The 22,386-nt window shown below is 38.2% G+C and overlaps 1 protein-coding gene across 8 annotated transcripts in view; it reads right to left on the bottom strand.

Annotated features, from left to right (window-relative positions):
* Ptprd (protein tyrosine phosphatase receptor type D) overlaps positions 1-22,386 on the bottom strand; it is a 470,962-nt gene that overhangs the window by 72,410 nt on the left and 376,166 nt on the right. For all 8 annotated transcript variants that reach the window (XM_050123920.1, XM_050123912.1, XM_050123917.1 and 5 more), the window contains one exon: positions 3,423-3,546. In XM_050123920.1, the coding sequence (XP_049979877.1) occupies positions 3,423-3,546 (124 nt within the window). The remainder of the gene's footprint in view (positions 1-3,422; positions 3,547-22,386) is intronic.

Raw genomic sequence — 22,386 nt, 5'->3', positions numbered from 1 at the left:
AAGTAATTCCTAATCACAGTCTTAAATAATAAAAAAAAAACCTGAGGGCATAAAGATAAGTCCAGGCTTTAGCAGTCATACCCTTTACAGAGGAGAGTACCATTGGTGACCTGAGGCAGCTGGAGGAATGAGCAGAGCTGGGTTCTATAGGATGTAGGCTATCCTCTGTCTGCTCTGTTTTCTCCTAATTAGTGCATACTAGTAAATACCAGGTGAGATAGTTGTAATAGCATCGCATAGTCTGTAAGATAGAGTTAACATAATAGCTGCTGTGATCTCAGGAGCCAGGAAAGAGAGGCTGTAATTGTGAAAGCTGCTCTCAGAGGAGCCAAGATTACCTAGATATAGAAACAACTAATGCCTCAAAGTCAGAATCTTGTTCTTCATCTTTCTCTGTCTCTGCCTCAATGAAAGTATAGGTTCTGAACATTTTACACACTGCATGAGCTAACAGATTATTTTATATTATGGTTAAATGCACATAAGAATGAGCTTCAGCCAGGCAGTAGTGGCACATACCTTTAATCCCAGCACTCAGGAGGCAGAGACAGGCAGGTATCTGTGAGTTTGAGGCCAGCCTAGTCTACAAAGCTAATTCCAGGACAGCCAAGGCTACACAAAGAAACCTTGTCTCCAATGCCTCCCTCCCTGATAACAAAGGCCTTCAGTTTGGTCTTTATTTGAGAATAACTAACTTAAGTCATTAAACTAGTCTCTGTTACATCCCTGGTTCAGGAACCACAATTTTCTCATACCAACTGCTTAAGTGGAGCTTATCAAAGTGGCAATTGGACTTGTCAAAAATTCCCTTGTGTTTCGCCACCTATTTTGCCAGATGTGCAATAACTGACAACTGTCTGTATTTGGACCCTCTGGATTTGTTCTGGCTTTCCTCGGTACAGGATAATGAGTGATCTGGGCATGTGAAGAACATCACCACTTCCCAGCAGCTTAGGAAGCAGGCTGGAGCTATACAGGGTCCTGATGCCCATCAACTTACCTCTTTTCATAATCTCAATGGAAAGAGGGTAACTGTTCACACTGTTAGCTAAGATAAAGACAATGTAAGCCATTGCATCCATTTCTGTTTCTTCTCTAATGTTTGTCAGATAGTCTTCAAAGTAATATGATAAAGAGTAGCTAACACTACCAGACAAAGGATTAAAAATCCATCATATTAAACCCTCAACCACAATCACCCCAGTTAGCCAAAAGAGGTAGAGCACAGTAGCTTTTATACATAGGGCTAATATCAGTTCCCCTTTTCATTTGACCCTGTGTTATCGAAGTTACCTGCCAAGGAGCCAGTTAGTGACTGGCTGTGCAGTTCTCATGTACAGTACCTCCTCTCTAAGACTGATACAGAATGAACGGCTGTCACACAGAGTACTTCCAGGTTAGAAGGGCTTGGTCTGAGATAAAATGATGTTCCTGGTTGTAATCTAGATTAAAGCTCTCCACTGAGCCCATAAATTTTAATTAAATTCTTCTAACCTTTTGCATAACAGAACACTGGGAGACTTTGCTTTCTAGGTCAGCTCTAGATTTAGGGCATATCTGTGGGCACAGAGTTATAAAAAGGCAGGTTTTAATCTGAGTCAAGTGCCTCTGCTTCTGCACTGTAAAAATGGCCTAAGAATAAAGTGGACATAAGTTTCCAACTGTCATAATAAACTCACCAGAGTCCGCCACCACCATCTCAACACCCTTTGTAAAGATGTGAGAAATAATAGGCCAAGGAAAATTATGGCAACATATCAAAAACACAATTATTTGGTACTGAGGAAAGCAAAAGCTGGCAGGCAGCTTTCCAGATTCTCTTGCTGATATTTTTAGTTACTTCCACATTAGCTTGACCGATTAAAGAAAGATTTAGTTCCTCTGTGACTTAGTTTTGCTCCCTAATTTATTGTGATAAAGATTTTATAGACAAGGAAATACTATTTGTTACATTTTAAAATGGAGGTGTAAGCTAAAATGTAAAGCCATCCGCAAACACTTGCTTGAATTTATCAACAAGACTTAGAAGCAGTTACCAAAGCGACCTAACCCTGCCCCAACTGGAACTGGTGAGTCTCGATAAAATTAATCAGTGTTATCAGGATGGAATAAAATTGACATCTGGACACTACTGTATTGGCTACCAGTAAGAGACATTACAATATTTTCCAACATCAAGACTAATATGACACAATTTTATGGCCCATCAATTCCACTGAAGGCCATTTTGAGCCAAAAAGCAGGGTGCAGGTACATGCTTAGCAAACGACTAAAAAAAAATTCTTTTACTCCCAAGTTTGCCTTTTATGCTTACCAAATTTCTTTAACATTTTAAATTCGTATTTGACTTATATGTGTGCCCATCCAGGTATGCAGCATACTGTTGTGGAAGTTCGAAGTCAACTTGCATCCTTCTACTATGTGAATCCTGGGATTGAACTCAGGTCCTTGGCAAATGGCTTTTCCTGCTAAAACAATTGTCTTAAACCAAGATGGCTTTCAAGCTAAGAGCTATGAGATAAGGTGGATGCTACTATAGATTTTTAAAAGCAGGAAACGAAAAACTATATGTACTTGAATCCCTGTAGATGAGACTGTTTGCACTGTGGATTCCTGAAAGAACTGATGCGAAGCCAGCACTATTCAATGATTTCTAAAAGCAACTGCAAGAGATTAAGGAGAGAGCCTTTGAGCATGAAGAGTCACTGGTGACAAATGTGGTATGTGACAGGTGGTGGCTCAGGTTGCCTGCTATGACATGTGAAAAGGATTAGGTGGCAGGAAAAAAAATATTCTCTAAGGTCTTTCAATCTAATGATTTTCTATAAGCTAAAGGACTCCTGAAATTCTGATTGTGAGGAATGAACTCCCAGATGTTTTAGTGTGGCACATACAGGGATTGATTATTGGAAGGAGGAAAGCAGAAACCACCCTCCTGGGTCGGCTGAGGAGCAACCCTCTTCGTTCATCATCCCTCCTGGAATGCACTACAGACTGCAAGTGGGAGAGAGAGACTACAAAGCAGATCCCAGATTTGATACCCTCCATGTTTCCAAGGTGCTCCAAGTCCACCTTGGCTCCAGTAAGCATGTCCAGATTTATTTACAGACACCGTTTACTTACTTTTTAAACAAGTGACTAGTGGACATACCTTCTGAAAATCACCAGTTTGCTCATAACTATCAATAATCATAGGTAAGTTGAGTATTGCTTCCCACATCAAAACATCAGTATATTACCACCTACATGGAGGGATGCTTGTCTTGGTAGCAATGCTAATCTGTTTCTGCTACCAATAAACTGTGCCTGGGTTTGAGGCAAATGTTTTCATAGACGGCTAACAATCCAGGCAATATTACTTTCCCATGCAAATATCTAAAACCCAGAAAACAGCAATTTGAATAATATATGCATTTTCTTACCTTCTATTGCTGATAAGAGAACCCTAGAGTGATCATATGCAATGACATTTGCATATCTGTTCTTTGGTTTGTTTACTTCTAAGTTTGAGTGTTCCCATGTGAACTGCTGGCCGGGGTCAATCGACTGTAAAAGACAAACAATGCACACAAAAGGTGAATACTGAAAAATGGATTAAGGCATTTATCACAAGGAATGGACAAAATTAAAAAGAAATTCTAAAGCCATGCTCAATAAGGATGATTTCAGCTGTGAAGCTGAACAATAACATAATCTACATATATACTGACCATAGTGGTGTGTGTGTGTATGTGTGTGTGAATAATAAGAGACATTAACAATCACCAATATTGATGCAAATGAAAAGCATCAACACAGAAGTTCTGTTACTATTTGAACAGCAGGGCTATATCTTACTTTTCTATTTCCTTCGCTGCTGTTGTAGTTTATAAGTTTATTTTAGCACAATTTACATTCCGGTGCTGTGAACATAATTTGCATGGAATACTCTTCTTGGTCTCTCTTGCTGGACCCTCACACACATACACAGTAGGCACACACTCTCTCCCAACCTTTCCTCCTGGATCAGCACACACATTTTCCCAGACTTCCTGTGCACACACACTTTCCATTGACTGACCTTTCCCAGGCCTGCTGTGCACAGGCTCTGCTTCTGATTCTCCACCTGTATGCTCACATCTTATGTTTCTTTATAACATATCATAGTGACTGACAGGGCAATTTGTACAATCCAAACAGCTGAGAGGGACAATGAAGAAGAGAAGCCAGTACTCACCATCAGAGTCAGAAAAACAACTTTCTCCCTTCAGAAAGATTGGATTATTTTTCTGCTTATACTATTGTTTCTATGCATCATCTATGTAGGTCCCTTTTTACCCTACATTCTTTTTCTTATATTTTCAAATTGTCAACATGTTTTAATATCATACTTTAAGCAGGAACAATCTACAGTATGTACTATGTGGATATAAAATGCATTTTGAAGGTACCTCAACAATGATTTCAAAACTACATTCAGGCTTAATTGCTTAATTGAAGAGTTGAAAACATTGCTAGTGAAGGAACAAGCTGTATGGCACACATGGAATATAGTCTATGAAAAGGAAACCTAGAACTGACAAGAGACTTGTAATGGATACTTGGTCATTAGGCTTCACAACAGTCTAATTCCATTTTCTTGTCAGGAGATGGTTCCCCTCCACCCGCACCTCATTTGGCGCATGAAGTAGAAGGAAAGCCTGTGTCACCAATCTGACTGTGGAAGGCCTTCTCGGACAGGCAGTGTGCTAAATGCTGTTAGTAACCTAGTTAAGTCCACAGGAGTGACTCAGATAGTTTCAAATGCAAGCCAGGGAATTAAAAGCTCACTGCTAAATACTGGCAGGTAGTTACTAAAGCACAAGGCTGTCTAACTGTCCAGAATGCCATTGCAGAGTGAAGAAGCCCAAGACAGGAAGCACATCTAAATACAACCATCCTTCACCTTCCAACTTATCATCCTGTGTCATTCCGGGACAATTACATAAGAAATCAAGTTTTAAAAATGAGGTTGGCTTCACATGGATGATAGGACAGATGGGACGCAGCTTACATTTATACTTGTTTTACACGGATCAAACAAACATTGATTAAATAATGCTGACTTGCCTTTGTGCAGCTCAGCACTCATCCATCTGTATCTATCTGTCTGACTGAACATTTAACAACACACAGCACTGGTCATTATTTTTGGAGCTTGTCAGAATGCTGAGAGCAGTAAACTCAAGAAAGAATAAATACAGCAAGTCGGTGAGGTATACTAACATCCTTTATACTTAAAAGAAGAAAACAGAAAAGTGCTTTGACAATCACCTTTCCATTATCCATGTTAGGAAGGCAAAGAAATCATAAATAAGTGAAACTATCATTCCTAATTTTTTCTTCTCCATCTTGGTGCTGGTGATGGCAGACGGGCATCACTTCTGGGTCCTCTGGCCTCTCTTGTTGCAGTCCCTTAAGCGTGACTATCATGACCAACATGGACAAAGAGCAGCACAAATACTAGCTGACAGGGAAGGTGGTTTCCATTTCAGCTTCACATATTTAGCTGATCCACCCTGACTGTGCAGCTTCTTAATAGAAACTAAGATGAAGCCATTGGAATAATATGAAATTAGCACTGTTTCACCCAGTGGACTCACTGGGTTTTTTTTTTCCCTTTTCGGAGTACCACTTGTGTCTTCTTTTCTCTTCAATTCTCCCTTCATTGTCACTCCCTGTCAAACAAGTTTTTTTGCAACACTGGTGTATTTTTAGCATTGCTGCCCATCTTTACCCTCCTCAGCTAGAGTGCAGCTAGGTTGATTTCAGTCTCTGCAGAGTTTTGAAAGCTGGAAGTACAGCGAGAAGAGTTACTCAACTAAAAGTTGCTTAATGGGCCTTTTATATTTCAGAAACTATATAAAATCTGTGTACTGTCTTGTCCCAGAATTCATAAACAAGAACGCCTCATTGTATTTACAAAGTATTTTTCAGGCAATCAATAGGCCCTTGAACCCCACAAGCAAGATCTATTCTATATGCTAAAAACAACTTAACCAAGATGTCAAAGGGTTTTCCATTCCTGTCTAGACACAGGGATCTAGGTAGAATGATCCTCTCCACCATGATTTCAAACAAAATAATTTTAATGCTAACAGATTCTCAACTCAGTTGCTTCTGGTATAGGTGAAACCAGATGCAAGGAACTCTTTGTGGGTAATTCAAAGTAAACAGGCAATCTCAAGTAGACACTTGCTAATATCAAACGCTTGGTGTTAAAATCTAAAATTGTTTACCTCAGTTAGAACTTTATCTTAAAATGAGTAAGTGGAAGAATGAACTACATGCAACACATGAAGTTCTAATTGTGTACTGTAGTTTCATTCCAAAGCCACAGTGAAAATGTGTGTCTATCCAATTACTCTAATAATATTTGATGTTAACTCATTTAATTTTAAATAAAAATCCTATGTGTGAGTATTATGTTCATCATGGTTCTCTCAATGTAATGACTGCAGTACACAGAAGTTAGATGGTTTATTCATAATTAAAGAGCTACTACATAGAAAGGTCAAATTTCCTAAGCTTTCTCTCTAGCTCAGCCAAAGTTTACCTGATGGTTTTATACTCAGCCTTCTGCTGGTTCTTAAATACAATTCAGGGAAAGTTGAGATCAAAACTCTGTAAGGAACTTCTGATCTCTACTTGTGATTCTAAGCACAGGACAGAACCCTACAAATTTGCACAACAGATTATAGTACTTGAGTGGCACTCCCTGGGCATGACCTTTTTTCCCCCTAGTGCTGAGGTCCTTACTTTAAAGCAACATTCTTCAGTGGTTCTCTAAAATCCAAGCTTTGGGCCAAAAGAAAAGTATAATTGCCATTTTCAAAACACCACACACTCCATAATCACAACTACTCAGTAGGACTCTGCATCCTCCCTATGACCCAAGAGAAAAACCTCTAAATGTTCCTTTAGAGACTCATCAAAGAACTGCCACAAAAACACAGTCATCCTGGGTTTTTTTGTATGTTTACAAAACAAACAACAAAAATTTAATTATATAGGAGAACTAGACCAACTATTTTACTAGCCAAACTACAGGCCAGACCTTTTTATTTTTTCACTGGAACTGAACTTTCAATGACCTTAACTTCTGGAGAAATCCTGGCTTTTCACATAGTTCATCTGGTTCTTCCATAGTGTGGCTCACCCTACGGCACTCTCAAGCCCCTTTGAGGTTAGAAGAGCAGCTTGGAGCTGGTTGCCAATTTATGCAGATATATTTTCTCCTTTTCATTTATTTTTATTCATATTTTCTCTCATCCCATTTGAAAATGGTAAAATGGTGTATATATCCATGTGAACAAATCACATGCTTACATAGTTGGGAAGGGCTATATTTTCCACAGTTAGCAATTGCCAGAACATTCTTCCAAGAAAAGAACATGCATTTAGTTGAAGCTAACAATTCTTTATAAGCCAGAATATGAGATGAGGTGGAAAGTAACAGCAATGTCTGAAAGACAAGGGTGAGGCTGGTGTTTTCAGCTCTGGTTTAGCTGCCGCAAGTTAAATAACACAGCAAGTTAATTCTGTGTCCTCTGTGTCCGTTCCCTCTGTGTTCTATCCCTCTTGGCATTTCTGTCACCCAAGTGGCAGGTTTGTGCCCTCGTTTTGTCTTTGCTCCCCTTATCCAGCTAGTTATCAGCTCTTGTTGAGTCTTTCCCTGTAACAGCGCCTCTGATACAGGCTACCAGCAGAGTGTGAAGAACTGAAAGAATTTTTCTAGATTGCTAGTGTTAATAAGTGGATGTGGAAGCATTTTTCCTTGAACAGAAGAAGAGATGTATTCAAATTCATGAAAGGTTTATAAATGTAGCATACTTGTTGAATGTAGTGAAAAGGTGTTTCAGGCAGACATTTCTTCATGCAGGATTTTGCCTTCAGGTAACAGAATTGAATCAAGGCTTTACATTGTCCGATGGTTAAATTTGAAATTTAGAGAACAGTTTATAGAAAACCAAAACTTAATGTGTTAAGTACTATTTATTCTTCTATGTTTTTAGAGTAATGATATGTGAACAAAGTAGAAAGGATAACTATGCCCATAATAAGACACTCAGTTATGTGAGGCAATGATTGATGTAACTGTCTGGTCAACACTTGCCCCTACATTCTGTCACAGCCATACAGAGAAATCACTCTTTTCCTGTAGGACTCTACTCCTAGAGGTACTTTTAAATGCTCTTAACAGGCCACTATGCCAGCAGAATGAAAGCAGTAACCAAAGCCCTGTGGTGTGGGAGAACTGTCTATATTCTGACAATCATGTTTTAAATAAATGCTGATTGGCCAGGCAGGAAGATAGGAGGGAAAACCAGACAGGAAGTAGAAAAGATGCAATGAGAACAGGAGTATTCTGGGAATGAGGAAGCGGATTCCTCCCAGTCCTGCGCAGACCACCTAGAAAGCAGGATGTGACCTGCCAGCTGAAAAAGGTACTGAGCCAAATGGCAAAAATAGATCAGAATAATGGGTTAATATAAGCTACAAGAACTAATAAGTAGCCTGAGCTAATGGGCCAATCAGCTTTATAACTTATAGAGATCTCTGTGTGATTTTTCTTGGGGCTTGCTGGCTATGGGGTACCGCGTGGGAAAGAAACCCCAACAAGCAGGCCCCTTCATGTTACAGCCCTGAATAAGTCTTCACCTTTCTAAGGCAAGGCAATATGGGCTCTAGAATTAGACCCAGCTCTTTTACTTTATGATTTTGAAAATGACCATTTTTTGAGAGATTTCTTTAAATTAAGAGTTTGAAAGAAATACACCTTTAGCATTTAGAAATTAAATATTTCAGAGTTGTTGCCCAACATGTTGTTGAAGGTGGCCACAAACAGAATTAAAACATTCCTGTTCCCGAAAGTAATGTTGATAGGGATGGCATCTGTGACTTGTTTTAATCAGTTTGTTTGGATTGTTAGCTATTATCTCCTACATTAGATAAATAAGCAACAAGAAAGAAGTAGACACCTGGGTGTGGCAACCCATCTCTAATTCCAGCACTTGGGAGGCCAGTCTGGTCTAACTAGCAAGATGCCGAGGTGCGGGGGCAGAAGGAGGTGGAGACATTCACAGTTCATTCGTAAGGACTGTGTAATGGAGAAGAACTTTAAGAACACAGTTTACATACCAGTATTTTCTGTGATATTTGAAAACATAAACACTTAAATGATTTTCAGACAATTTTCAGGCAGAAAAAATCTGTTAAGAAACTATTTAATCTTCTCCAAGTAAAGAGATATATACGACTGGATTGACACAACTTGACCATAAAGGTTTATAGGAATAAACCACTTGATTAGCAATCAATTTAAATACTAGGATATTTATTAAGTGAAATAGGTTATACATTCTCAGGAACCCTGTGGGGTTTGATGGCTGTGTTCCACTATGAAGCAATCATCTATTAAGTATAATCCATGTGCATCATTAAATTAATTCATATATGAACCTTCCCTTTCCTGAGAGTACCAGACCACCAGATCACCAGGTTTTAGTATGGAATGGTACTGAATAAAAAGGATAATCACTGTTTCCTAATACTGCTTAATGTGTATCAGTTCTCAAGGATGAAGGCAAAGCATTTGTTGAAAAGTTTTAACTGAAAAGTAGCTTATCTTATCTCTCCTCCATGTCTCACTGAGTGGGATCCAAACAGACCCTGTAGACCACAACTTAGCAAGCTGGTAGAATTCTTTTCCCCATCATGCCAATTGAATCTGCCTCCACATGGGATTACAAAAGGTAAGCAAGCTGCTTAGTCATTACTGCAAGGCAAGTGATTTTTCGCCCCTCTATGATTATGTAACAGCATGTCCAACTCTATCATTTGGAGCCTCATCTACGTTTCAGCAGAGATAACAAAGCAGAGCCAAGTAGCTACATGCATTGCTTAGTTTTCCCTTTCCACTTGGAAATGGAGGCCTGCTCATTCATGAAACCAGCACATTAGTAGCCATAAAAGGGAAGAGCAATTGAAGAATGGGTAGCTTGATTTCATGATATTGCTAGAGCAAGGAACAAACAACACTACAAGGAAAACAGCATATATAAATCATACTGAGGTTGATAAAAGACATTAGTGGTCTCTAATCAATACTATTATTTCTTCAAAAAAATGTAGAAAGTTTTAATGAGATTTTAAACATCATCTTGTTTTACTTTGTATCCTGTAGTTAAAATATGTGCTAGCCTTTCAGTATTGTTTTTGCTTGCCATTTATTAGGAAGGGTTTTTTTTTCTCATTTTACTTTCCTTTGTGTTAAATCATTTATCCATTCTCATACAAAGAGACGAACTTCGAAACTGAAAAATAAGACTTTTGTTAATGTTTAATCAATACTTTGTTTTCTGGATCAGAAAATTAAACATTAAACATCCAAAAAGGAAATAAGAGAAATTGATGCTTTCTCCTTGTCTGTGTCAAAATACAGAGGATTACAACCATCACTTAAAGAATGCCTCACCTCACTCTTATCCCCAAATGTGTTTAGTGCAACTATCAGGCAGTAACAGAGCTCTCAGCAGGTGTTTTTTGGGCATAGCACACACATACTGACTCCTGGCTGCTAACGTGATTACCCTTTGCAGGCAAAGTAAAAAGCCACAGCACTACACATGGGCTTCAAATTAAATCACACAAGGTGGTCATTGCTTCCCATACCCATGGTGTGTGTATATTTTACGAAGTATTTACACTCTAATGTATAATGTTCTCTTTCTTTCTTCTTATAGATGATAAAATAAAAAAATCATAGACAACCAAACAAACTAAAATTTTAGTTCGATTTCATTATAAAGGGAAAAGTTGCTTACAAAAATTTTTTATTTAAAATACATATTGTCTTAAGATTGTAAAATTAAAGCATATCCCTAATGAAATATTATGTTTGAAATTGCATTGGTTATATTTCATTTTAACATTTTTGAAAAACTGGAATCAACAGAGAATACTGTGATTGGGTTTGAGTTTTATCTAATGTTGTAACTCCATGTTTCCTACACAGTGGATTTTAAAATACACATTCTAGACTGACTACATAAAGATTACCAGGGAGGATGAAGAACACAATGAGATACAGATCAATCAGTTTCCCTCTTATGTTGTAATGATAATTAGCAGGTATCGGGAAAGAAAAGTGGATGTAAACCCAGTTAAAATAAGCTGAAAACTATTGCCATATTTGCCTACAATTGCATTTCTAAGAATTATTTATTTTCTTCCTTTTATTGAAAACATATTCATTTTTTCTTCCATGATATATTCTGATTAGGGTTTCCCCTGCCTCTACTCCTAATTCCTCTGAACCTTCCCTCCCCTACAGATCCACCCATTTCTGTCTCTCAGTAGAAAACAACTAGGTTTATGAGGGAGAATAATATAATAAATATAATAAGAGATAAGATACAATATGATAAAAAGCTAACACATTAGAATTGAACCAAACCAGCAACCAGAAGGAAAGGAGGCCAAGAGCAGAAAGAGGAGGAGAAAGAAGAAAAGAAAGAATCCTGACATGATATTTTAAGACAGGAATTTCCAGAGATGCTTTTAAATCCTTTTCTACTGGCTGTCTATTGCTGGGTATACAACCTACCATTAAGAGGAGTTTGTTTTTTCAGTGAAACTCTCTTGGATAAAACTCAATTTCCATTTGCAGTGGTTGTCAGTTGGAAATTGTTCAGAGCACATTTGAAACCTACTCTGAGCTAGCCTCTGCAACTGGACAGCCAAACTTTGCACTTATTTTCCTCACTATTAGACTGATGAAAGTAGCTATTAGCTAGTTTCTACTTAGTCCGAATCTTCTGTATTGAAATATGTGTCATTTTAATATAATGGAATTTTGCAAAGCTCAGAATGTTTGGAGCTGTGGAGAGAATCTACAGGCTCTGATCAGATAGAATGAATATGCCAGACCAGAGTCATCACAGAGGCTGAGATTAACTTATATTATATATTCTGTTTACATTTGTATTCCTGGTACAATTATTAACGGGATCATCCATCTTTCATTCTCAAATACATCAATTCAAGTACCAAATTACACGATCACTGCAGGTTAGAGTCATCCCTGACTTTCTTGTACTTAAGTTTGATAGGATCACAGCATCACACTCAAACCTGTGTTTGTATGCCTCCATATGTAATGAGATAGCCTGCTTAGATAAATACCAAATCTACTAACAAACCATAGTAACACGAACAAGCAGGCAGTAGAAGAGGAGAAAAGACTTTTATTCCTCCAGTACCCATCTCAACTTACATAACACTGAGTATAACAATGGTGTATTTAATTCAGAACCGGAGAAAGTGGCTGGCTTTGCTCAGTGCTTCATTCTCACTCAGTATACCTCTGAGACCTCATCCCAGAAAGGAATGCAAAAAGAACAGACAGCATACATTTTAGCAAACTTCTTGTCTGTTTTTTATGAAGTCAAAATTTTAGCCTGCTGCCATTACTACTTTTCCTTCCTTATTTTATACACTTACTTATTTGTATATATGTGCAGCATATGTTTATGTGTGTGGTGGGCATATATGGAGTGTGTGTAAAGGTGTAAGAACAACTCTCTTTCTAGTATGGTGGTCTTGGAAATTGTCTCTTAAAAACTGCATGCATCAACATGTCTAAACAAATGCTAAAGGATTGAAAAGAAAACTGGAAATCATAGACAGTCAGATGGATAGTCAGAAGGAAGATGACCATGGGCATCTGGATAGCTATTGGGATCATTTAACTGTGAAAGGTAATTCTCTCAGAATCCCATTCTCATGTTTATAAAAAGAGTCAAGTTCTAGAGGAATATGACCTCATCCATGTTTTTTTCTCGGTCTGAAGATCTGGCTTAGAGTTCATTCCTTTCACTATTTGACGGATATATTTTTCCTACTGTGTATCTTCCTCAAACACTGAGCCAGGCACACACACAAAGTTTCCAAAGACTGTACTGTGGATATGCTAGGACACACTACATTCTACTTTTTGAATTTTGAAATTTTAAGGTGAAAAATAAGTCTTTGCCAAGGACAACTGGATAGTAGATCCACTGAAGAATAATTTCTAGTTATGAAAAGAAATTTTGTATAACCTTAATATAATAGACTGGTAAATCAGTATAACAAGCATATAGCCAATGACACTGCCATTTTTCTACTGATACAGACATATACTTTCACTAGAGGTTCAAATGATAAAAAAAAACACTGCATTTTGGTTAAAATGTATACATATACTTCACTAGATACCTATCAGTGACAACAATAGTCATCACTGGGGTGAGGACATTCCTATTTTAATCATTTTCCTTATGGTATAACTGAATTCTTTAGTTTCAAAATTGGAAGCATCCCAGAGCTCTTCAAAGTGAGAAGAGAAGTAAGTTATAGGACACTTTACAAAAACCAGACATTTGATTTCTTTAGTCTTATTGGAGACAGAGCCAATAGATTTTAGAATTCAATACTTGGGATGGTATTTTGTACAATCCATAGCAGGTTTGTCACTTTGGACATTGTGGTCTAGGAAGAAAACATACTGTGTGAAATTACCATCAAGAAGGAGCTCCGAAAAATCAGCAGAGGACTAGCTCAACCCCTCCAAACTCACAAAAGAAGTTTAAATTCTTAGTTTGAGGGTGAGGACAAATAAGTCAATCTACTTTCATCATTATACCTGAATCTAATAACTAATAAAATGAACAAAAAGATATTGCTCCCCATTGCTGATAATGAGATATAGGCGTGGACCCTGATGCCACTTTCCTTGAGTCACATTGGGAGTTTTGGCTTTGAAGTCTGAAGTCTTAATGATGACCCTTTAACATTTACGTAAATTATGAATTTGCTATCATAAATCTTAATTTCGTATTTCAAAACTGTGGACAGTAAGGAAAATAGATTAACTCCAGATGTCTCTGCCAGTTTTGGTCTAATGATATCCTTATACCACGGTCATTTCATTTCCAAAAATTCTGTGGTAGTGAAAGACAAAACTACAGCTTTCCACATGCTGAAATTTTTAGTATTTTTTTCTTTAAATCAAATGAAAAAAAAACCCACAAGATCTTTACCCTGTATAATTAGGAACGAAAAGATACATTTCTACCCACACAACAGAGCATCCCTCATGTTTCTGCTTCTCATACACACCGGAAATTCTGAGCAAAGGACAGAAGCTGATGTACAGGCCCTCCTTGGAACTGAGGAGGAATAATGGAGCACAGGAGAGGAGACCAATAACTCACGAGTAACCGTCTGCAGGAGCAGCTTTAATGACCAGTTTAATGGTTTAATGGATAGCACTTTAAAAGGATTTCTGGTACAAGCCTGCTGAAAGCTGGCCTTCAATAAATCTGTCATTAACAAAGAACTGGGTTGCTCCTCATAACCATAGTTTAATGAATCAGAATACAAAGAAATTACGGCAGTTATCATCCTGTATTCTAGTCCTATATGGGGTTTCTGTACACTATTGTGGGAGGGGTGTCCACACACTCCAAATGTAAGTTGCCAGTGAACAGGTTTTCACCAGAGAGGGCAGTGCACATTAAACAAACAAAACCCCACGACAGGTGCATTTAGGTGTGCAAAGACGACATAGGAGCAGCACCTGAGATTTAAACACAGATAAAAGAATGTGGCCACAGAAGCGGGCTTCTCTGAAAAGGCTTCGCAAATTCTTCAGAGGGATGCATTTTCAATCATCCTTGTGTGATAGCATCACACTACTTATACTCAGTTAAGGTCCTTCAAAGTCAGAGATTGCCATGCTGTGCCCTTCATGGTGCATCCCACTCACTACTAAGTGTGATATCACAATCTGATGAGTAATCCTGAATTTCAATCCTTGATTATTTTTCACTCTCCATGTGAGAGGGACTCTCAGTTCTGACTCCACACTGGAATACTCCTTACCTAGACAGAATTTCCTAAGCATTTCTATTTCTGTAAATCTTTGTTTTCTTAAAGGGTTTGCATCAATCCCACTTTTGAGTTGAGCAGATTCTCAAGCATTTGCTCAGGTATCTAACATCCAACATTAAAGTACTTCCTGGTGGCAATGAACTAAATACAGTCTAATGACTGTTTTCTAAAACTTGCTTAAATTTATCATTCTCACTTATCTTTTGTGTGTGTGGCATTATTGAAAGCCAGCTTTCACACAAGAGTCCACACTGGTCTGGAATATTCCATGAAGTCCTGAGTGACTTCAAAATGATGAGCATCCTGTGCTTGGTTCCGGAGTACTGGCAGGAGCCATGACAAAGCTGGTCCATATTCCTTCAACTCCATGATACGGTCCTTCACAGAAATATAGCCCACAACATATCTCTGCCTTCTGTGAAATCGCTACTGCAGTGTAGCTAAAAATAAAATACCCATAAACCTATGCGATTTTCATCCATCAGGTCATAAAATGTAGTTAAATAATGTGAGCCTGGTGGAAGGAGTGGGAGAGGCTTCAGAATATCTCCCCATCCATTATGACAGCCATCAGCTTTCAGCATCAATTATTGATACGACTGAAAGTGATTCATTGGCTAAACTTGCCTCAAATGTGACAAACTAAACAAGGCCGCGAGTATGCCAGAAGATTAAAAATACTTCTTTTCAGATCTGACATTGGACATATCTAAAAAAATCATAAACTTTCTAGGAAATTTATCTATCTGTTTAATCATTCTTAATGTCATTGGAAAATGGATTCCTTTCACAAAATAAAAAATTACTATTAGCATATCAATAATTAAAAGCAAATAAGAACTTTATTATGGAAAATAATTTGACTTTATTTCAAACATATATTGCTTTTAAGGGGATATTTTAGAGAGGAGATAGTCTGCTTATATCAGGCTGATTATAGCTAACTCTAAGTGAAAGATGCATTTTGAAAATAGAACAGGAGAGCAAACAAAATGCAAGGAGGCTAACCATTCTTTAAAAAATAGCAATATGATCACAGAAATGAATATAAATGGTATACTCTGAAAGACAAATCCTCCTTTTCCAAGACAGATACTAAAAACAAGCGGAGCACCTTAATCAGTGATTTAGAGAGTGAGCAGAACATAAGATCTATATGATACCATGGCAGTGCCCACATTTCTCTCTGTAGCCCTGCATTTTGGCCAGCTGGGGGAATTTGGTTGAAATTGTAGCCTCCAATGCTGTGCTTCTCAACCGCTCCCACAGCCTACAGAAACATTAAGTAGTTCAGCCAGGGAAATGTAATAAAGAACAAATGTTGTTCCCTAATCTCATTTTACATACACTCAAGTAACAGAGCACGAGGGGGAAATGAATTTCTCTGAGATGGCTCCAAAAGCATAGGAGCCTGAAGTACCCTTTTTCTGTGCACGGAATGAACAAATACAGACTTTGAAGAACAGTTCTGAGACCTTTGCCCCTGCTTTAACGGCACTAAACCTCTCAGCTTCCTGGATGCCGGAAAAAAGAAGAAAAAAAAACAACCTATCATTCTTTACCAGGGAACATAGGAAATATAGTAAATAGAATCCACGTTTAATTACAGAAAAGTAAAACTCACAGCTACATGGTGTTTGAAACCTAACAAAACTGTAGCAGAACTAAAGTTTCTTCTGAAAAAAAAAAAATCAATAACAGAAAAAAAAAAAAAACCCTGAACAGACCATTAGATGCTGAATTCAAGGCCTTGTGTGCGAGGCTTGTGTACATTATTCACCTTCTACTCTATAGTCTAGCACAATGCCAGCAAATATGAAGAAGGCAGTTAATCTTGCTGTAGAAGAGCAGCTGGATGCTAAACTCGCAAAGCACAGAGGTCGCTAGCAAGGCTGGCAATAGTGTTCTTATGGTTATTTACAAAAATACCTAATAATTTTCAAATTGATCTTCCTTGTTTTGTGTGATACATGAAAAGAATGAGCAGCTTCATTTCAGAGTCTTGCTCTATTTTTAACAAAAATTCTAGTCCTTGCTCTGTGGCATTGTAGCTAGTTGCTGTGGCAATAATTATAGATAGAACACAAAAAGGCTATAACTCTTTCAAGAACAAATGATACCAAGGACAGATAAAGTCATAGGAAAACAAAGTGTTCTTTTCATCCAAATATTTTAATGACAAAACTGGAGGAAAATTATTGAAGCTACTGGTGAGAGCTAACGGGAGAGAGCAAGAGATGGACTTCTCTATGCAGTAGCTTGGAGAACCATTAATTCAAGGGCAGCTTGGGGTATGCAGCGACACCTTGTCTCAAAATAAAACAGGAGCATATAACATACATCACATAAATTTTTTATTTTGCTTACAACTTTACTGATTTGTGTTCCTTTCTACTAATAAAAATCACTTACTTTGAAGCTATAGAAAAGCATCAGCAGTTAAGAGCACTTGTTGCTCCTTTAGAAAATTCAGGTTCAGTTTCCAGAACCCACAGGGTGGCTCATAAACAACCTAGGGTATCCAATGACTCTTCTGACCTCTGTGGACACTTGCATGCATGTGGTGCACATAATCATTAAAAATATAAATATACATATATATTTAATAAATACTTTAAAAATTAAAAGCACTTGTTATGTAAGATTTTTTTTTGATGAAAGGTAATTTCCCATTGAGTTTCCAACCTAAATTCTCATACAGAAGACAAGTTAGTATGACCTTAAGATCTACAATACTATAATATACTTTCCCCAGAAATACTTTCCTTCATCAAGGGAGTACACTTAGAAAACATCATCTGTCACATAATACATGAAAGTTACCGAATTACCTCAGCGACATCACTAGAAGCAGCTGAAATGTCACCCCTCCAGCAAAGTGACAGAAGCAGACTAGATTAAAAGACACTAGGCTCCCCAACCACATCTCAACAGTAGAACGTATGTGCCCCTGAATTACAGCCTCTAGGTAGCCGGGTTTATTTATTTATTTATTTTGAAGATAATAGGAGAACTTCTGAGCTGTGACAGGATCAATATGGCAAGAACAGAAAAGAAAGACACAAGGAAATCAATGCCTCCTTGCACAGTAACATCCCCCATTACCAACAATTAGGGTGAAATTTTTATTCTCCTGATGACAAGGACATCAATTAATTACTTGGAGAGGGGGTTAAATTCCCACCTTCCCAGAGACAGCACCCTAGCTTCTCTGAATTCAAAGGGAGGCAGCATGTCACCGCTCATTAACTAGACTAATTACACTGCCTCAGCCACTGCGGCATTTCTGCTCTCTGCGTAGAGACAGTGTGGAACAGACAGAGCCTTCGAGGGAGGGGCACCCCACAATGGGAAACCAAAAGGGCAAACTGATCTCTGTAACATCTACTTATATCTTTTGTTGTAATAATTATGTAAACTAAATACAGGGTGAGGGAAGGCAGGCTTCAAGGCATCCCAGCTGAATCGCCTGTGACTGGGGCTTTGTCCTTCCTTCAGCCCTGTTTGTACTACCTGATATGCTTTCATGGAAATAAAAGCTGGAATTATAGCAAGCATAACTACTACCACAGAACCTTAAGAAAAAATGTGCGAATAAAAGTTAGTATGCTCTACCAACAAACTTGGTCAGAATTTGTATCAATGGAGTTAAAAGTCTATTTTTTTCCAATTACTGGGAGTTCCTTTAAGTTAAGTTACTGAAATAACAAGGGGGATTTTGAACAGACAAATGTTTTTAAAATCTTAAGAGGATGAGTTACATAATATTATTTTAGTGAAGTTATGTGACTATTTATTAGAATAACAAGATATTCTTTAATTTTAGATCTTATATAAATGATGCTGGGTTAGGATTTGTCATTTGTGGAAAGGAGGCTGTTGATAGGTAAATGTTTTTACCTTTAGGATTCACAGGCCAGTTGATTCAATCAACCACTGAAATGTTAGGATGAGAAACACTTCAGTGCTACCCACCCCATCTGAGAGTCAAGACTGTTTCTATATCTTCTAGTCCCTTAAGCAATCTTCTCTTCATCATCTTTCCTAGTGGGCAGGATTTAGTGACATTCACAATTATTACACGTGGCTACAGAACAGTTGTTGAGTTTGGGTGGAGTATGGTTTTGCTGGTTTTGTTTCTTAATTTAATTTTGGGGATAAGGGATTCTGATGCAGGGTTTATGCAGTGTTGGCTACCTTTGAACTTTGTTAGCAGTAAAGGCCCACTAAGAAAAAAATCCTCCTGTTCAAAAGAATTTAATCTCTGGCCATGGGACCACCTTAGGAAAGTGGGCTTAAACTATAGTAAAGAAATGGGCAGAGTGAAAATTTCTTTAATGAATGAGCAGAAGCAATGGTTTGTTATGGTTACAATGTGATCAAGACACCAGACCAGGTGGTTTATGGTTTATATTCTAGCTTGATCTAGTAATAGTGATGTGAGGCAAGTTACCTCACTTCCCTGTGCTCAGAGCCCTCTTTTCTAACATGCTATACTAATAGAACCTTCCAGGATGACTAGAAGGAGTTGTAATTTATATTGTATTTTTAAGATGGCTAGGCACATGAGTACTATCTACCTTGTGGGGTGTGTAGAGAGGCTAGATGTTATTATTATATCAATCTTATACAATTTAGAATGAAAAGGATAATATGAAAATGACTCAAGTTGGCAAGAACAGAAAGAAAGAAGAAACAAGGAGAAGAAGAATGAATTCACTATCAAGAGTAAGCTTAAGCCTCTGGACAGAACCTCATCTGATGAATGTCTGATTTAACACAAGCAAGTGAGAAATAATTAAGTTTTGATTATATTGTATGTATGAATACTTCAACTGCTGTTCTTGTGATGATTAAAAAATAAAACAAAGCCAAATCTATAAATTCTGGCAAAGTCTCAGAGCTCAGATCCTTGTCTTTAATTTTCTATATACTCCCCAAACATGGTCCTATGCTCACCCACAGTTTAGCATTAGCCAAACATACAAAACAATGAGAATGAACCTTCCCACTGCCACTTTTAAATTTGAAAATAAATACACAGGTAAGCAATGGTAGCCTGGTGATTTTGATAACAGACTCTCCGCAGCTTCACTCCAGCTTCTCAATGCAGCATTACTCTCCCACAAAGCTGGGGTTTGGGGAAATAGAAATACAGATGCATTGATTGGGTCCTTCAGGTAATTTTTTTCAGCTTGTTTCATGCTCATGAGTGGGAAGTAATTTTCATGACTTGAAAATACTTTTGGGATACTCAGTGCTGATGGACTATCCTGGTATGGTGACCTATAAAGATGGATGGCACCTCGCAGCAACATGACTATGTTATGGCACTTGCAGCCACATCGTAGCCCAGAGTCCCCAGGGAAGTCATTCTTTGCTCCATCTCCATACTTTTGTATGCACATCTCTCCTCACCTGGAGTCTTACAACTGCAATAGTCATCCTCTCTCAGGGAAGCCTCTCTCCACGCCCGCCTCACTCCCACTATCCTTTTCAGTTATAGATACTCATGATTTCTTAGGGGACTAGGGATTCATCCCAGATATTGTCACTTCTTGACCTTTGTTGTTCAGCATTAAATGTTTGTCAAATAACAGAAGCTATTCAAACAGTCTTCTTATTCCAAATAAAACAAAGAAACATTTGAGATCTAAGATTATTCCCTAGGGGCATAGACAACAGCAAAGACACTAGGATAGCCTTTGACAAATCAATAAACATGAATTACTTGCTAGATTGTGGATATTTTAATATAGACAGATCTCTCCTTTCTTTGCAGGTAGACATTAAATATGCAAAGAACTCTAAGGACATCTTAGTTACTCTCCATCCTCTGTACCCCTTCCCTTTGCCTAGTTGATTCCATGGAGCTCCCTTTTAGAAAAACTAAAAGGAAATATGATAAAGTGCAAAATAACTTGTGCGGGGAAAGTTAGAGTAGCTGACATGTTGGCCAAGTGTGCTGAACCCCCGGGATCAAGGACCACTTCTGCCTTGAGAACAGAGCAGGAGAGGCCAGGTGCCACCACAGTTTGTCTTAATTACATCCTAACAAGGACAAGCAATAATCTCATTGCAAATAAGAGGAAGCCAAGGCAAAGCAAAGTCATCTGTTCTGGATTTAAACAACACAGCTCATAACTAGATGACTGAAAAGATGCCTAGTTTTGGACCCCAACACCTCTTCCTATAGCTGGTTGTTCTCTTGCAGCTCCCAATACTAATTTACACTCTGGCTATAAAATACCAACTTCATTTCAAAACCACAATAAAACTTCAAAATGGTACCTTTCCCAATCCTTTTACTAGCTCTCTCTTAAAGTTAAAGCTTCCTTGGGAACTACAGGCATGTTAGGATTAATTGTTTCCCAAGAGCCACGGGCTCCACATGAGAGCAAGTAGGAAGCCACTCCAGGACATATCCAGCAGTGGTCAAAAGACTGTCAGCAAAAAGGAAGTTAGATTAGAGCAAGGTCTGCAAACCAGACAACTATACCTATGTGATGTGAAGGTTCCCTGGGGTGAGTAGGGCTCACAGAAGTAAACACTAAACTGCATGGGTTTAGAAGACACCAAGTTTGATGCTGCTAAGAAAATAAGAAAACAATGAATTTTTTAAAGAGAATTTAGGAATAACAACTTGAAAAGTCTAAATAGAAGAGAGCTCTGAAGCTTGGTAAATTGGCTGCCTTCTGAGTTCTTAATATCTGCATGAGTTCAGCAGGAATGAAAGACTCAGCACAGATCAACACTCTGATTTTGGCCAGTGCTTCTAAGAGGAGCCGCTGTGCCTTTGTGTCCTGCTACATTTGTTTACAAGATATAGAATGACAGCCAGCTGGTAAGGGATTCTCTGTTCTGTTACATCTTGGTTGGTGAGGTTGTTTCTTAACTATGGACCAAAGAGAGCACCTTCTCAGATTGCCAACTGCCAGGTCCATCTTTCTTGTCCATCTTCCTTGGCCACATAGGGAGTTTGATCAATAGGCACTTTTGAGTTAAATCTAAAGGGTCTGCATTAAAATGTATTCACTTCTGTGTGATCTAAAGATAATAACAGTCTATTTTCTGGATGAAAATAAGCCTGTGCTGCTGATAGACCAGGTGGGGATGGAGATTGGGAAAGCAGCTCTCTTTACACAAGACAGTCTTTGTTCTATGGGCTCCTGTTGTTGGTTATAGCAATTTTGATCACAAGAAAGAGGTGTGTGTGTGTGTGTGTGTGTGTGTGTGTGTGTGTGTATGTGTGAACTGAATGTTTATGTCAAAATTCATCCAGGCATACACTTTGGCTAATCATTTGCTGTATACCCAATGGCAAGCTTGTCACCATGTGGCCAACAACATGCTGAGACGCCTGGACACTTGACTAGGAAAGTCTGAACACAGCATGGCTCTGAAAAGTAGGAAAGCAAACAGTAACAGCTA

The sequence above is a fragment of the Alexandromys fortis genome, unplaced genomic scaffold (genome assembly GCF_014885135.2).
Source record: "Alexandromys fortis isolate MF-2015 unplaced genomic scaffold, M_Fortis_MF-2015_v1.1 scaffold_166, whole genome shotgun sequence".
Taxonomy (NCBI): domain Eukaryota; kingdom Metazoa; phylum Chordata; class Mammalia; order Rodentia; family Cricetidae; genus Alexandromys; species Alexandromys fortis.
This window is presented reverse-complemented; position numbering and strand designations above follow the sequence as displayed.